We start from the raw sequence: 17,454 nt of genomic DNA on the forward strand, positions 1-17,454 counted from the left end.
GCCACGCCTGCCTCTTCTCCAGCTCCCAGAAGGTCAAAGGCACTGGGGGTGCAAAGGCTGCTGGCCCCCAGGTGTGACTTACCTTCCTTGTAAGTCCAGGGAGAGGGGCGATGGGGAGGGTGGCTGCTGCAAAGGCTGAGCCAGCAGCAAGGACTTGGAGCCCTGCTGAGTCCCTGGGGACTCAGGGGCTCTCCAGGGGGGAGCCCCTGAGCCTACCTATGGAGGGGCCTCGGTCCTGGAGTGCCCCCTGAAAGAAAACCCCAGGTTCGGATGAAGAGCCACCAGGCCAATTCTCTGTCACTCACTTTCAGTCCTCCAACAGCCGCTCATAGGCCACAGGATGACTTCCACATTTAAAGAAGATTTCTTCTCCTCCGCCACCCCAAGTTTTATTATGACACATTTTATTCTTATTTATTTTGTTCTTTCTTCCCCCCCACCCCCCCCAAGTACCTTCAGCTGCCTTTATATGATACATTTTAAATATTCAGGAAATATTTAGAACTACTTAGAGTAGTTCAATGATCACCAGTATCTCCACTGCCAAGCTGCAACATTGTTGACGCTCAGTTTACCGCATATACTTAGTCTCTCCTTTCTCTCTCTGGGAGATACGGACACACACACACACACACATATACACATACATCTACATGCACACATGCATATATACAAACACATACATACTACATATACATCCATATATACACACATATGCAGACACATATTACATAAATATTCATACATATACACATACATCTAGATATGATAGGCACATACATCTATAGTTATACATGCACATATATATACACAAACTACATACATATCCATATATACACACATATATAGATAGGTACATCTGCAGCTATACACACATATGCACATATATTACATACATATTAATATATACACACATATGTAGATGTGCACATACATCTATAGTTATGCATACACATACGTATACACACATATTGCATACATATCCATATATGTATACACACTTTTTTTTTCTCCTGAACTCTTTGGGAGTAAGGTGATCACGACCTTTATCCCTAAATACTTCAGTGTTTTATGACCTTTATCCCTAAATACTTCATCTTCTAGGAATGAGGACATTTTCCTACATTACACTGAAGAAAATCAACAATAAAGCACTAATAATCTACTATACTATCCAGCCCATAGTCACATTTCCACATTTCCACACTGTCCCCAAAAGATCTTTTTAGAGCTGTTTTTCCTTTTCTTTTTTTCTTTTTTTTGAGATGGAATCTTGCACTGTTGCTCAGACTGGAGTGCAGTGGTGCCATCTTGGCTCACTGCAACTTCCACCTCTTGAGTTCAAGCAATTACTCTATCTCAGCTTCCTGAGTAGCTGGGATTACAGGTGCGCACCACACCACGCCAGGCTAATTTTTGTATTTTTAGTAGAGATGGGGTTTCACCATTTTGGCAGGCTAGTTTTGAACTCCAGACCTCGGGTGATCCACCTGCCTCGGCCTCCCAAAGTGCTGGGATAACAGGCGTGAGCCACTGCGCCTGGCCCCCTGTTTTTCCTTTTTCTTTTCTGAGATAGGGTCTTGCTCTGTCACCCAGGCTGGAGTGCCGTGGCGTGATCTTGGCTCACTGTAACCTCCACCTCCTGGGCTCAAGTGATCCTCCCATCTCAGCTTCCCGAGTAGCTGGAACTACAGGCACATGCCACTACACTCGGTTAATTTTTTTGTATTTTTTGTAGAGAGGGGTTTTCACCATATTACCCAGACTGGTATAGATTTCTGGCCTCAAGTGAGCCTCAGACCCACAAACTGCTGGGATTACAGGCATGAGCTACTATGCCCTGACTGTTTTTGCAAAGCTAGGATTCAATCAAGGTCCATGAATTGCATTTGGCTCTTATGTCTCTTAAGCCTCTTTTAATCATAAATGTTCTATTCACTGTATTATTTTTCTAAAACAACATTAACTTTTTTTTAAATTTTGGAGACAGAGTCTCACTTTGTTGCCCAGGCTGGAGTGCAGTGACACAATCTTGGCTCACTGCAACCTCCTCTTCCCAGGTTCAGGTGATTCTCATGCCTCTGCCATCCAAGTAGCTGGGACTACAGGCATGCACCACCACATCCAGCTAAATTTTTGTATTTTTAGTAGAGATGGGGTTTCACCACGTAGGCCAGGCTGGTCTCAAACTCCTGACCTCAAGTGGTCTGCCCACCAGGGCCTCCCAAAGTGCTCACAGGCTTGAGCCACCGCGCCAGACTGACATTAACTTCTTGATGATCTGCGTACAGTTATCCTGAAGAGCATCTGGAAGGTTCCACCTTCTGGCGTTGTCTGATCGCTTCCTCATGGGGCCATTTATCTTCTTCCTCTAGCCCCTGTATTTCTTGTCAACTGGTAATTAATACTAGGGACTTGATTTGATTCTAGGGAAGCACCTTTTAAAAGAATGGTAAAAATATGAATAACATACATTTACCATTTTAGCCATTTTTAAGTGTACAGTTCAGTGGAATTCAGTACATTTACACTGTTGTGCAACCATCACTACCATCCACCTCCAGAACTTTCATCTTGCAAAACGGAGACTGTGTCCCCTTGAAACTCTAACGCCCATTCCCCCACCTCCAGCCCCTGGCAACCACCATTCTGCCTTCTGTCTCTGTGAATGTGACTATTCCAGGTTCCCCAAAGCAGCAGAATCATACAGTATTTGTTCTTTTGTGACTGGTCCTGGGTCAGGGCTTTTGACAAGAGGTCCTCTGAGGTGATGCCGTGCACTTCAGTTTGCATCCTAGCAGGAGCTCACGGGAGCCCTGCGGTCCCTGCCTGCCAGCCTCTCCACTCAGCTGCGCTCTGCATCTCTACCCATTCTGTCTCTACCCACTCTGTCTCAGCTGTTCAGCCCTCTCAGTCTGTCTGGGCCTTTGCATCTGCTGTGTCTCTCCCTGGCAGGCTCCTTCCTATCTTTTTTTTTTTTTTTTTCGAGATGGAGTCTCGCTTTGCCACCCAGGCTGGAGTACAGTGGTGCAATCTTGGCTTACCCCAACCTCTGCCTGCCTCCTGGCTTCAAGCGATTCTCCTACCTCAGCCTCCCAAGTAGCTGGGATTATAGGTGTGCACCACCGTGTATGGCTAATTTTTGTATTTTTGGTAGAGATGGGGTTTCACCATGTTGGCCAGGCTGGTCTTGAACTCCTGACCTCAAATGATCTGCCTGCCTCAGCCTCCCAAAGTGCTGGGATTATAAGCATGAGCCACTGTGCCTTGCCTCCCTTCTATCTTTGAATTTCAGCTGAAATGTCACCCCCTTCTAGAGGCCTTTCCCGACTGCCTATCCCAAAGCTGCTTCTCTGTTTCATTCGCTTCCTGGTGTTCCTCCCAGCCTGACACTACGTTGTTTGCCATGTTTGTCTGTTGTGGAAGACAAACTCCATCAGAGCAGGGGCCCCTGCTCTCCTGTTCAGGCTGCCTTCCCAGGCTCTGGCAGTGCACTTGGCACATAGTAGGTGCTTGTATGAGCTTCTTCTGGCTGCTGTAACAAATGACCATGAACTTGGTGGCTTAAAACATCACAAATTTATTATCCAATAGCCTGAGATGTCAGAAGTCCTAAATCAGTCTCAGTGGACTAAACTCCAGGTGTAGGGAGAGAGAAGTTCTTTCTGGAGACTCTAGGGGAGAATCTGTTTCCCTACCTCTTCCAGCTTCTCCAACCCGCCTGCATCCCTGGGTGCAGAGTTCCACGTCACTGGGACCTCTGCTCTGTCATCCATCATCTCTTCTGACTCTGACCCACTGCCTCCCTTTTGAAATAATCCTGTGATTGTCTTCGGCCTGTCCAGATAATCCAAGAAATCTCCCTCTTTAAAGATTCTAGGTCAGATATGGTGGCTCACACCCATAATCCTAGCACTTCAAAAGGCCGAGGTAGGAGGATTGCTTGAGGCCAGGAGTTCGAGACCAGCCCTGGCAACATAGTGAGACCCCCATCTCTAGAAGAAATAAAAATTAGCAGGGCATGGTGGCGCACACCTGTATTCCCAGCTACTTAAGCGGCTGAGGCAGTAGGATCGCTTGAGCCCAGGAAGTCAAGGCTGCAGTGAGCTGTGATTGCACCACTGCACTCCAGCCTATGTGACAGAGTGAGATCCTGCCTCTAAAACAACAACAACAACAAAAATCCGAAACCCTAAACAGTCACATCTGCAAAGTCCTTTTTACCACATAAGGTAACATATTCATAGGTTTTGGGGATTAGAATGTGGACATTTAGGGGGGCCGTTATTCTGTCTACACGGTTCAACAAATATTTGCTGAATGAAGGAATTGGATGAAGGGATGGCTCCCTTTATAAATGGAGTCCCAAGTTCTGAGTTCCAGGCCTGGCGTAGCCTCTGTGTGGCTGTGTGAGCTGGGCAAGTCGTCTTTTTCTCTGAACCTCAGTTTCCTCTTTCATTAGATGTGTTGTTTTTGTTTGTTTGTTTGTTTGTTTGAGATGGAGTCTCATTCTCTCACTCAGGCTAGAGCGCAGTGGTGCAGTCTTGGCTCACTGCAACCTCTGCCTCTCAACGGATTCAAGCGATTCTCCTGTCTCAGCCGCCCGAGTAGCTGGGATAACAGGCGCGTGCCATCATGTTCAGCCAATTTTTGTATTTTTGGTAGAGATGGGGTTTCTCCATGTTGGCCAGGCTGGTCTTGAACTCCTGACCTCAGGTGATCCACCTGCCTGGGCCTCCCAAAGTGCTGGGATTGCAGGATTACAGGAATGAGCCACCGTGCCCAGCCCATGTGTTCCAAGCACCTACCATGTGCCTGATCCTCAGAAGGCCCTGGGAATGCCAGGAAAAATGAAGGGAGACCCCAGCCTCCTAGAGCTTGGAGTCTGGCTTCTAGGGAGGGACTTGAGAAAGAGAAAACCTGACACAGTCTGCCCAGGGCCACATTCCAGGCCCCCTAGAAGGCTTTGAAGTCCTGAGAGGGTGTGCTTACCAAGGACGTGACATTTCAAACAGCTTTGACGCATAAGTAGGAGTTTATGCGGTAGAGATGTGGAAAGTGACATTAAAGGCCAGGGACAGGCCGCAGTCCCTTTTGAGGAACTGTGAGGAGTGTGGTGTGATCCCTCAGGGGAGGGAGACCAGTGGGGAAAGGCCTGTCCGGAAATGGGGCCTTGAGGGCCACAGACAGGAGCCCAGGTCCTGCCCTTAGGTGAATGGAGAGCCACAGCAGGGTTTTGAAGCAGGAGAGAGAGTGTGTAGCTCGGGACCACGCACTCTGGCTGCTGCAGGGTAAGGATGTCATTGAGGGGGCCAGCATCCCAGCCTGAGGTAGAGGTGGTCCGGACTGGGCAAGGACAGTGGGGTTGGAGAGAAGAAGCAGATCTGAGAGAGATTTAGGAAGCAGAATCAACAGGACATGGACATGGTGAGGGACTGAGACGGGAGTAGGGGAGGGAGAGCCTGGCAGCCACTGGGAAGGAAAATCAGGCAGGATAGAAGTGTGGGTGGACGCTTTTCATAAACCGTTGAGAAATCTATGACCTGGCCCAAATGTGGACTTTGCAAGAAGCCCCAGAAGAGGCTGTTGATGGGTCAATGGGTCCATAGGCCTCTCCCATTGAAGAGAGATCAGTGATGCTGTCATTAAGGGTACAAGACAGGCCTCAATTCCAGGTGAGGGTTGGTCCACATTCTCACTTGATTTACAACCAGTGAAGTCAACAGGGCTGTGAAACCATCTCCCTTACTTCCAGATGGGGAAACCAAGTCCCAGAGACAGCTAGACAAGGCCACACAGCGTGGAGACCCTGGGGAGCACGAGCCTCTAAGAGGGGGATTTTACAAGTCTCTCTGAAACCAGAGGAGAGGACAGATTTGGGGGGGGTCCCCTCTGAGTGGTTCCCCGCCAAAGAGAATTTCTCCACTTTGGAGGAAGTGGGAGGTAGTTCTCCTTTTGAGATGTGAATGTCAAGTGACTCCGGGCACCCCGGTGACTAAGAGGTAAGTAAGTGAGGCTTGTGGGTGGAGCCAGCATCTTAAATAGCAGGTCTTCCTATGTCCCTTTGCAGACACCTGGGCTGAGACATACAGGACAGAGCATGGCTCGCCTACAGACTGTGTTCCTGGGTGTCCTCATCCTCCTTGCTGTGACGCTTCAAGCAACTGAGGCAGGTGAGGCTGGGGAGCAGGAAGGCCCCCTACAGAGGCCAGGGCGGACGTTGGGGTGTCTTCCGCATGTCTTGGACAAGCACTGGACTGAGAACAGAAGACCTCAGTCTGCGGTTGGCTCTTGCGGTCTTCGGCTAGTTACAGTGCTTCTCTGGGCCTCAGTTTACAAGTCTGTTGAATGGGTAGTCTTGAAGGCTTGGAGTCTAGGATCTGTCTCAGTTGGGTTGGGGGTTGTGGTGGGCATAGCCTTGGGATCTCCTGCTCCAGAAAACTCAAGCATAGGGCCCTAGGGGTGTGGGTGAGGAGCTTCTAAGGGGTCAGGTCTGAGTAGGGGAAGGCAGGTCTGGGGCAAGTGGTTCTCCCTTGGAAAGCTGGTGCTGCCCTCCTACCATCCATTTTTTAAAATTTTATTATTTTTTAAATTATTTTATTATATTTTATTTTATTTTTTGAGACAGAGTTTTGCTCTTGTTGCCCAGGCTGGAGTACGGTGAAGCAATCTTGCCCCACTGCAAACTCCACCTCTCAGGTTCAAGCAATTCTCCTGCCTCAGCCTCCTGAGTAGCTGGGATTACAGGCATGTACCACCATGCCTGGCTAATTTTTGTATTTTTAGTAGAGACAGGGTTTCACCATGTTGGCCAAGCTGGTCTCAAACTCCTGACCTCAGATGATCCATACACCTCCGCCTCCCAAAGAGCTGGGATTACAGGCGTGAGCCACTGCGCCTAGCCTAAATTTATTTTTTATTTCATTTTATTTATTTATTTTTTGAGATGGAGTCTCTGTCGCCCAGGTTGGAGTGCAGTGGCGCAATCTTGGCTCACTGCAACCTCTACCTCTGGGGTTAAAGTGATTCTCCTGCCTCAGCCTCCTGAGTAGCTGGGATTACAGGCACCCACCACCATGCCCGGCTAATTTTTGTATTTTTAGTAGAGATGGGGTTTCACCATGTTGACCAGGCTTGTCTTGAACTCCTGACTTTAAGTGATACTCCCATCTCAGCCTGCCTAAGTGCTAGGATTACAGGCGTGAGCCACTGTGCTGGGCTCCCTATCCATTTTTGTCCAGAACTTGTCCTCAGTATGGGTTCCTGACTCCTTCTCCACCCCACTCTATGCTTGTGCTGTGTTGGGTGGAGGAGTGAGCACTGGAGTGGGGTGGGGCAGCTATAAACAAGAATGGCTCCCAGCTGCTGGGCTTTCTGAGCGCTTTTCATGCATTAAACACCCTCTGAAGCTGGTACTGTTATTACCCCTTTGGTCAGATGAGGAAATTGGGCCTCAGAGGATTCAATGACTTGGTCAGGGTGGCCCAGTGAGTCAGGGGAAAGCAGGACTCGAACCCGGGTCTATGTGACTGTCCTCTGTTGAGCCTTCGTCCTGACTCTGCTGCATCTTGCTGTGTGATCCTGGGCAAGTGCCTCTCTGTCTCTGGACCGCAGCCTTCCCACTGCACACATATGAGCAGAAGCTGACTTCTCAAGTGCCCATGTGCTGATGGATGACTGGGGAGCTTGTCAAAATGCACACCGGATTCAGCAGGTCTGGCGCCGGGGGCTGAGCATTTCTGACAAGCTCCCAGGTGACGCTGATGCCATGGACCATGGACCTTACCTTGAACAGCAAGGATCTAAGGCACCTTGTGGCTCAGAGTCACTGAGTCCCATCTTGGGGTACAGCTGATGCTTAGTTGTTCTGAATCCCTGTTCCTAGAGCTGACTGTCCCAGAGTGTAGACATCAGACCGTAAGTGGCTTCTCAGAAGCTCCAAGGGCAGGATCTTGGAGGGCTCAGAATCCTCTGGTTACCATCCTTCCACATGAGAACAGAAAAACTGCATCTCTTTCCTGGAGCCTGGAGAGGCCGAGATCAGGGGCTGGGGCCGAGGGTGACCTCTCTGGGCTCCAGCTTGTGCATTCACTGGGCACCCCTCCGCTAGGCCCCTATGGCGCCAACATGGAAGACAGCGTCTGCTGCCGTGATTACGTCCGTTACCATATGCCCCTGCGTGTGGTGAAACACTTCTACTGGACCTCAGACTCCTGCCCGAGGCCTGGCGTGGTGTGAGTAGGAAGCTGGGGCCACAGGGTCTTGGTGGGTCTGATGGGTACAGCCTGGGATGGCCCAGGTGCTGCTGGACGGGACACACCCAGGGATGAGAGGGATGTGGCAGGGCTACCAGATGCTTGCCAGGATGGCTTGGCTGGACGAGATGGCTCAGTTCAGGCTTGGGTGTACTACAAACAAAAATAATGTGATCATTTAGCAAATATCATCAGGTGCTTACTAGGCTCCAGGCAGTGTCAGGTTCTGAGGATGCTGAGCTGAGTGAATAGGGTGCCGCCACAGTGTGGGCATGGCAGTAGGCCATCAGTAGCTGTGGCATCTAGGGTATTTGGGTATAGCAGGTATAGGAGTATGCCTAGTGCCACTGAGTCAGCAAAGATGCTCCCAGGTTTTGGGCAAAAATGGATGGTGAACCAGGTGTGGTGGCTCATGCCTGTAATTCCAGCACTTTGGTAGGCCGAGGCAGGCAGATCACTTGAGGTCAGGAGTTCGAGATCAGTCAACATGGTGAAACCCCATCTCTACTAAAAATACAAAATTAGCTGAGTGTGATGGTGCGTGCCTGTGGTCCCAGCTACTTGGGAGGCTGAGGCAGGAGAATCGTTTGAACCTGGAAGGTGGAGGTTGCGGTGAGCCGAGATCACTCTACCTCACTCCAGCCTGGGCAACAGAGCGAGACACTGTCTCAAAAAAAAAAAAAAAATGCTCACACCAGAAGTGTCTTGGATCCTCTCCAGGCTTCCAGAAGTCCGAGGCAACCCATTTTGACCAGAAGAATAATATTAAGAGCTAAAATTTCCAAGGCGCCTCCCGAGTGCCAGGCACTGTTCTGATCATTACCTGTGTTAATTGGTTTAATTCTCACAACAATCCTATGAGGAGGTTCAACGATTCCCATGGTAGGGACGGAGAAACAGGCTTAGCAAGGGACAGTGACCTGCTCAAGGCTGCCCAGGCTGGAGCCAGAACTCACTCCTGGTTCCTCGTTCAGGGCTTTCTCCCGAGTTTCTTGTTCTCCTTTGCTTCTTTCTCTGGCTTCTTTGCCTCCTTTTCCCTGGCCTGGAGCCTGCACCTGCACCTGGCTGGGTGACAGGTCCTGCCCTCTCTGCGTTAGCCTCTCTGGCTGGTTCTCCAACTGCTCAGAGCCTGCTGTCCACCAAATCACACACTGGGGGAGGCTGGGTTTAGGGACTCATGACCCGCTTTGGGCCTCTATTATCTTCTTCTCGTCTTCCTCCTCCTTACCGCTGACACCATTTCTTAGAGGGATCTGCAGGTGAATAATAAAGAAGGCTGAAGCAGGAAGCCCCCCCAGAGTTCTTCTCTCTTTAACTCTGAGCCTCAGTTTCCCCAACAGTATAATGAAGTAATAACCTTTACTTATTTGACTTATTTGTATTTTCAAACACATAGAGAGTGCTTGCTAAGTGCTAGGCACTGTTGTAAGCACTTTATAAATATGAACTCATTTAATCCTTGAAACAATCCTACGCAGCAGGTGCCGTCATGATCCCCTTTTCACAGGTGAGGAAATGAGCACACAGAGGTTAGGGGGCCCCTTGAGCGTTTGTTACAGGGCACAGTAATGTAAGAGGAAGGTGAAGAGCTCAAAGTCTGGCGCATAATAGATGCTCAATTGCTGGACACAGTAGTGCCTCTCAGCTACTTGGGAGGCTGAGGCAGGAGGATTGCCTGAACCCTGGATTTTGAGGTGAACCTGGTAACTTAGTGAGACTCTGTCTTTTTTTTTGAGACGGAGTCTCACTGTGTCGCCCAGGCTGGAGTGCTGTGGCCGGATCTCAGTTCACTGCAAGCTCCGCCTCCCGGGTTTACGCCATTCTCCTGCCTCAGCCTCCCGAGTAGCTGAGACTACAGGCGCCCGCCACCTCACCCGGCTAGTTTTTTTGTATTTTTTAGTAGAGACGGGGTTTCACCGGGTTAGCCAGGATGGTCTCGATCTCCTGACTTCGTGATCCGCCCGTCTTGGCCTCCCAAAGTGCTGGGATTACAGGCTTGAGCCACCGCGCCCAGCCTTTTTTTTTTTTAAATAAAAAAAGCTGAGTGCAGTGGCTTACACCTGTAATCTCAGCACTTTGGGAGGCCAAGTTGGGAGGATCACTTGAGACCAGGAGTTCAAGACAAGTCTGGGCAATAGAGTGAGACCCTGTCTCTAAAATCAATCAATCAATCAATCAAATCATATGTGATCATTGGATTTTGAGCCAGAAGGGACCCTAGAAAGAATGTGCCTTGAGGCTCAGAGTAGTTAAGCGTATTATAAGACTCTTGGGGATTCTGGCTTGGCGAGGTGGCTCACTCCTGTAATCCCAGCACTTTGGGAGGCCGAGACAGGCAGATCACTTGAAGTCAGGAGTTCAAGACCAGCCTGGCCAACATGGTGAAAACCCATCTCTACTAAAAATACAAAAATTAGCTGGGCGTTGTGGTGGGCACCTGTAATCCCAGCTACCTGGGAGGCTGAGGCAGGGGGATCTCCTGAACCCGGGAGGTGGAGGTTGCAGTGAGCCAAAATTGTACCACTACACTCCAGCCTGGGTGACAGAGACTCCATCTAAAAAAAAAAAAAACACCCAACTCTTGGGGATTCTATTTCATGGCCTCACCTGGAACTCAAGGCCGGGACTAAAGAGCTGAGGGTCCTGGAAGTCCTTGCTGCTCCTCTTCCTTTTTTTTTCTTGACACATGGTCTCATTCTGTTACATAGGCTGGAGTACAGTGGAGCAGAGACCTGGGCTCACTGCAGCCTCGATGTCCTGAGCTCAAGCAATGCTCCCACCTCAGCCTCCCAAATAGCTGAGATCACAGGCGCATGCCACCATGCCTGGCTGACTTGTACATTTTTGTAGAGACAGGGTTTTGCCATGTTGCCTAGGATGGTCTCAAACCCCTAGGCTCAAACAATCCTCCTGCCTCGGCCTCCCAAAGTGCTGCGTTTACAGGCATGAGCTCCTGGCCTTCTCTTCCTCTTGAGAAATATTCTTTTCACACCACAGGTGACTCGTAAATTTTGAACCACTCTATTTAGCAGGCAATGTCACGTGCAGTAGGTGACTCATAAATGCTGAGCCCTGCATAAAGTAGGTGGCTCATAAATGCTAAGTTCCTGAGGGTGTGGCCTCCTTGCTGCATGCTAATGTTGCTGCATTGTCTCTGGGGTCTCCCCTTCCAGGTTGCTAACCTCCAGGGATAAGGAGATCTGTGCCGATCCCAGAGTGCCCTGGGTGAAGATGATTCTCAATAAGCTGAGCCAATGAAGAGCCTCTTCTGATGACCATGGCCTCGGCTCCTCCAGGAAGGCTCAGGAGCCCTACCTCCCTGACATTACAGCTGCTCCGGCCGGAAGCCTGTGCCAACTCTCTGCATTCCCTGATCTCCATCCCTGTGGCTGTCACCCTTTGTCACCTCCGTGCTGTCACTCCCATATCCCCCTGATCCCTCTAACCCATCCTCTGCCTCCCTGCAGCCAGACTGTCCTGTTCCCATCAGCGATTCCCCTGCTCAAACCCTTCCATGACTCCCCACTGCCCTAAGCTGAGGTCAGGGCTCCCAAGCCTGGCATGCAGCCTTCTGGATCTGGGTTCCATCTCTGTCTCCAGCCTGCCCACTTCCCTTCATGCATGTTGGGTTCTAGCTCCCTGTTCTCCAAACCCATACTATACATCCCACTTCTGGAGTCTTTGCCTGGGATGTTGCCGACACCCAGAAAGTCCCACCACCTGCACAGGTGTAGCCCCACCAGCCCTCCAAGGCATTGCTCGCCCAAGCAGCTGGTAATTCCATTTCATGTATTAGACGTCCCCTGGCCCTCTGTCCTCTCTTAATAACCCTAGTCACAGTCTCCCCAGATTCTTGGGATTTGGGGGTTGTCTCCCCCACCTCCCCACTAGTTGGACCACGGTTTATATCTAAGTTACTCTGGTCTCCCGGCCTCTAGCATAGAGCACTGCAGACAGGCCCCAGCTCAGAATCAGAGCCCAGAAAGTGGCTGCAGACAAAAATCAATAAAACTAATGACCCTCCCCTCTCCCTGCCAAAAGGCAGTTAGATATCAATACAGAGACTCAAGGTCACTAGAAAGGGGCCAGCTGGGTCCATGTGAAGCCCCAAATTTGCCCAGATTCACCTTTCTTCCCCCACTCTCCCCCCTTTTTTTTTTTTGAGATGAGATGGAGTTTCGTTCTTGTCACCCAGGTTGGAGTGCAATGGTGCGGTCTTGGCTCATTGAAGCCTCCACCTCCTGGGCTCAAGTGATTCTCTTGCCTCAGTCTCCTGAGTAGCTGGGATTACAGGTTCCCGCTACCACGCCCGGCTAATTTTTGTATTTTTAGTAGAGACGAGGCTTCACCTTGTTGGCCAGGCTGGTCTCGAACTCCTGTCCTCAGGTAATCTGCCCACCTCAGCCTCCCAAAGTGCTGGGATTATAGGCGTGAGCCACAGCGCCTGGCCTCTTCCCTCACCCCCTTTTTTTTTTTTTTTTTTTTTTTATGACAGAGTCTCACTCTGTTGCCCGGGCTGGAATGCAATGGCGTGATCTCAGTTCACTACAACCTCGACCTCCTGGGTTCAAGCGATTCTCCTGCCCCAGCCTCCCAAGTAGCTGGGATTACACGTGTGTGCCACTACGGCTGGATAATTTTTGTATTTTTAGTAGAGACAGGGTTTCACTATGTTGGCCAGGCTGGTCTTGAACTCATGACCTCAAGTGATCCACCTTCCTTGGGCTCCCAAAGTGCTAAGATTACAGGCATGAGCTACCACACCTGGCCTCCCCCTTTTTTCCTAATAGGAGACTCCTGTAGCTTTCTTCCCCGTTTTAGCTATGTGTCATGTCTGCTTACACTTCCTTCTCCCCTCAGGCTTTTTTTTGGATGGTCCTCCAACCTCCAATACCCAGGCCTGGCCTCTTCAGAGTACCCCCCATTCCACTTTCCCTGCCTCCTTCCTTAAATAGCTGACAGTCAAATTCATGCTATGGTGTGAATGAGTACCCTTGGCTTGGTATTATAAGCTGGAGTTATATATGTATTTGAAAACAGAGTAAATACTTAAGAGGTCAAATGGATGAATGGAAGAATTTTAGGAACTGTGTGAGAGGGGGACAAGTGAAGCTTTCCTGGCCCTGGGAGGAAGCTGGCTGTGGTAGGGTAGCGCGCTCTCTCTCTCTCTCTCTGTGGCAGGAGGCAAAGAGTGGGGTGTAATTGAGTGAAGGAATCCTGGGTAGAAACCATTCTCAGGTGGTTGAGACAGGCTAAAGACTGGGATTTGGGTCTATCTATGCCTTTCTGGTTGATTTTTGTAGAGACGGGGTTTTGCCATGTTACCAGGCTGGTCTCAAACTCCTGGGCTCAAGCGATCCTCCTGGCTCAGCCTCCCAAAGTGCTGGGATTACAGGCATGAGCCACCACGCCTGGCTTCCTCTTCCTCTTGAGAAATATTCTTTTCATACTGCAGGTATGGGACAGCAGTGTCCCAGGTAAAGGACATACATGTTACAAGTGCCTGGTCCTTTCTGAGGGCGCCTGGTGCCGCTCTGCCGGGTATTTGAAGCTGCGGAACTGGAGGAGGCCATTTCACTCCCTGAACTCAGCCTGAAAAATCACAGTGAGAATGTCCATCTTATAGGCTTGCTGTGGGGCTCAGGTTGAAAGTGTGGGGAGTGACACTGCCTAGGCATACAGCTCAGTGTCATCGAGGGCCTGTGTCCCTCCCAAGCCCAGGGTTAACCTGCCTGCCGCAGGCACTAGGAGGACTAATCTGCCTACTGCCCGTGAACGGGACCCTCAAGCGTCCTGGGATTTCCTTTCCCCTCCTGTCCTGCCCTTGCCCCTCAGGATTTCTGGAAAATAAATCCTTTAAAATAGTGTCTGCTTTGGTTTCCTGGCATTTGCTGTCCCTGTGAGATGGGGCAAGGGACACCATTGATCCCCTCTATCCCACTGGGGAAGTCTTCACGTTGAAATAGGCGGTGACTTGCCCAAGGTCACCCAGTGAGTGGTGGGAGTCTAGGCTGGACACAAGGGCCTGGGAGGTGGCTGCACAGGTGCTGACAGGGAAGCCCAGACATTTGTCCCAGAGTTCCCAGCCCACCTCGGGACCCGCTGTCAGGAGGATTTTATAAACCATTAAAGCAGTCCCCACGTCTCGAGCCTTCAGCAGCATAATCACTCAACTACTCAGCCTTCACCTTCCCGCCACACGGGCAGACTCTGGAGAAGGGGAGGGAGTAGTCAGGAAAGTCTACGTCCTGCAACAAACACCTCCAAATCTCAGTGGCTCAACTCAACAGAAGCTATTTCTTCTCACACGAAGTCTAATCAGGCATTCTCAGTCTTAGGCAACCTTCCACATGGTCATTTCAGGGACCCAGGCCCCTTCCTTCTGGTACAGCCAACGTGGTCACAGGCAGAGGAAATGCTAAGCACCCATGGGAAACCCTCCTTGCTGGCCAGAAAAGATAAGCTGGGAGAACTGGGAGGGGCGGGGCCCCAGGGGCCTTGGAGGTGGCGGCAGGGGTGGTCCCCGGTCATGCCCATCCCTTCTCCAACCCTGGTCCTGCAGGAGTGCCCTGATCTCCCCATCCTCCTCTCCAGAGCTGTTTCTGTGCTACTTCCGGGGCTGGGGGAGTCCCTCGTGTCCCCAGAGAACAGCATAGGCTCCCTGCTCCCTGGGGCACAGGGTCTTGGCCACCTGAGGGCTTGTGGAAGGTGAGGACAAGGACACCCCCATTCTCACCACCCCCACCCCACCCCAGAGGAAACTTTCTGCATCCAGTGCTACCCTTTTTTTTTTTTTTTTCTCGTTGTTACTCTGGTTATCCCTCAGCCCAAGACCTTCCCAGCTCTCTCCAGCCTGTGAACAGCATTCTCATTCTTCACTCCCGCTTCACAGTTCTCTGCAGTTGGGCCCAGCTGCAGCCTCCATTGGAGCCAATGGCATTGGGCCATTCCCCACCCCTGAATACGTCCTGTCCCTTCCACCTTGGTTAGGCTTTCACCTCTGCCTGGAATGGTCTGTCAAAATCCTGCCTAGGTTCATGCGACAGGGTGCCAGCCCAGCATGCCACAACTGACTTGCAAATCACAAGGGGACTAATTCTTCTACAATAAAGATGTCTAACAATCACCCGTCGATCCATCAATCCCATCCATCCAAGGAAAAGTGGAGCAACTGGTGCTTGTGAAGTGTACGGTATTACTCATAATAGATTCTTGCCAAGAGTATGTAGCCTGGGTCTAATCAAGCCTTTAGATCTAACTCTCAGTTTACAGGAAATAAATAGGATAGAGGAACAAATTAGGTGACATCACAAGGAAATAACTAAATTAAGAATGAGAACATTGTATAAGACAATGGACTTGACTTTGCTCTTTTTTTTCTTTTCTTTTTTTTTTGAGACAGAGTCTCACTCTGCCACCCAGGCTGGAGGGCAGCAACCTCCACCTCCAGGGTTCAAGCAGTTCCCTAGCCTCAGCCTTCCAAGTGGCTGGGATTATAGGCACATGCCACCATGCCCAGCTAATTTTTGTATTTTTAGTAGAGACGGAGTTTCACCATGTTGGCTAGGCTAGTCTCGAACTCCTGACCTCAAGTGATCTGCTCACCTTGTCCTCCCAAAGTGCTAGGATTACAGGCGTGAGACACTGAACCCAGCCGACTTGACTCTTAAGAAAGTTGAAGTCATTAAAAAGTGGTCTATGCAAGTGGTCTATGTAGACTCAAAAGAAATACCCATATGCAGTGCATGAACCTAGATCGGATCCTGGTTAAAAAAATAAAAGAAAGGAGGGAATAAAGGAAAGAAAGAAGGAAGGGAGGCGCCAGGTGTGGTAGCTCATGCTTATAATTCCAGCACTTTGGGAGGCCAAGGTGGACGGATTGCTGGAGGCCAGGAGTTTGAGACCAGCTTGTGCAACATGGGAAAACCCTGTCTCTACAACAACAACAACAACAAAAACACAGTAACTAGCCAGGCATGGTGGCATGAGCCTGTGGTCCCAGCTACTTGGGAAGTTGAGCTGGGAGGATCTCTTGTGCCTGGGAGGTCGAGGCTGTAGTGAGCTGAGATTATACCACTGCACGCTCACCTGGGTGACAGAGAGGGACCCTGTCTCAAAAAAATAAATAAAATAAAAAGAAAGGGTGTGAGGGAGAGAAGAAAGGAGGCAGAAAGAAGGAAAGAAGGAGAGAGGAGAAACTACGAAATACATTTTGGGACAATTAGAGAAATTTGGATATGAACTGGGTGTTAGATGACATATAGGAATTATTGTTAATTTTGTTAGATGGGATAATGATATTATATTTATGTAAGACAATAGCTTTATTCAGAGGAGATGCATGCTGGAATATTTAGGGGCAAAGTGTCAAGCATCTATAATTTACTTTGCAATGGTTTGGCTAAAAAATAAAAATAGAAAAGATAAAACAATTATTTAAAAATACCAATCATTGGTTGTAGAGGTTTTGTCTGTTTGTTTGTTTGAGGCAGAGTTTCACTCTTGTTGCCCAGGCTGGAGTGCAGTGTTGTAATCTCGGCTCACTGCAACCTCCGCTTCCCGGATTCAAGCAATTCTCCTGCCTCAGCCTCCCAAGTAGCTGGGATTACAGGCATCTGCCACCACACTTGACTAATTTTTTGTGTTTTTAGTAGAGACAGGGTTTCACCATGTTGGCCGGGCTGGTCTCAAACTCCTGAGCTCAGGTGATCCACCTGCCTCGGCCTCCCAAACTGCTGGGATTATAGGCGTGAGCCACCGTGCCCAGCCCCAAAGCCCTTGCTTTCTAAATACTTATTTGGAGCATAGTGGGGGACCAGGGAATAAGGGCCTCTACTCCCCAGTACTTGCCCCACCTGGCTCCTGTCCTTCATGAGGTGTAGCACTTCCCAGGGTGGCTGCCTTCTTCCTCTCCGCCTTCTCCCTCCTCCCCTCTCTTCCTTTCACCCCTTCCTCCCTGCTTCTCTCTCTTCCCTTTTTCTCCTCTTTCCCCTTCTCCCTCTCTTTTTCCTCCCACCCCTGCCCCTTCTTCCTCTTCTGTTCTTTTTTTCTTTTTTTTTTTTTAGACAGAGTCTCACTCTGTCACCCAGGCTGGAGTGCAGTAGCATGATCTTGGCTCACTGCAACCTCTGCCTCCCAGGTTCAAGTGATTCTCCTGCCTCAGCCTCCCAAGTAGCTGGGATTACAGGTGTGCACCACA

At 50.0% G+C, this 17,454-nt stretch overlaps 1 protein-coding gene across 1 annotated transcript; it reads left to right on the forward strand.

Annotated features, from left to right (window-relative positions):
* The first annotated feature begins 6,016 nt into the window (after positions 1-6,016).
* On the forward strand, positions 6,017-14,120 carry CCL22 (C-C motif chemokine ligand 22). The gene is made up of 3 exons (XM_015126245.3): positions 6,017-6,173; positions 8,111-8,234; positions 11,429-14,120. Exons 1-3 carry the CDS (start codon positions 6,101-6,103, stop codon positions 11,511-11,513), a joined length of 282 nt encoding a protein of 93 aa, XP_014981731.3. The 5' UTR covers positions 6,017-6,100; the 3' UTR covers positions 11,514-14,120.
* Positions 14,121-17,454: the final 3,334 nt, after the last annotated feature.

The sequence above is a fragment of the Macaca mulatta genome, chromosome 20, assembly GCF_049350105.2.
Source record: "Macaca mulatta isolate MMU2019108-1 chromosome 20, T2T-MMU8v2.0, whole genome shotgun sequence".
Taxonomy (NCBI): Eukaryota; Metazoa; Chordata; class Mammalia; order Primates; family Cercopithecidae; genus Macaca; species Macaca mulatta.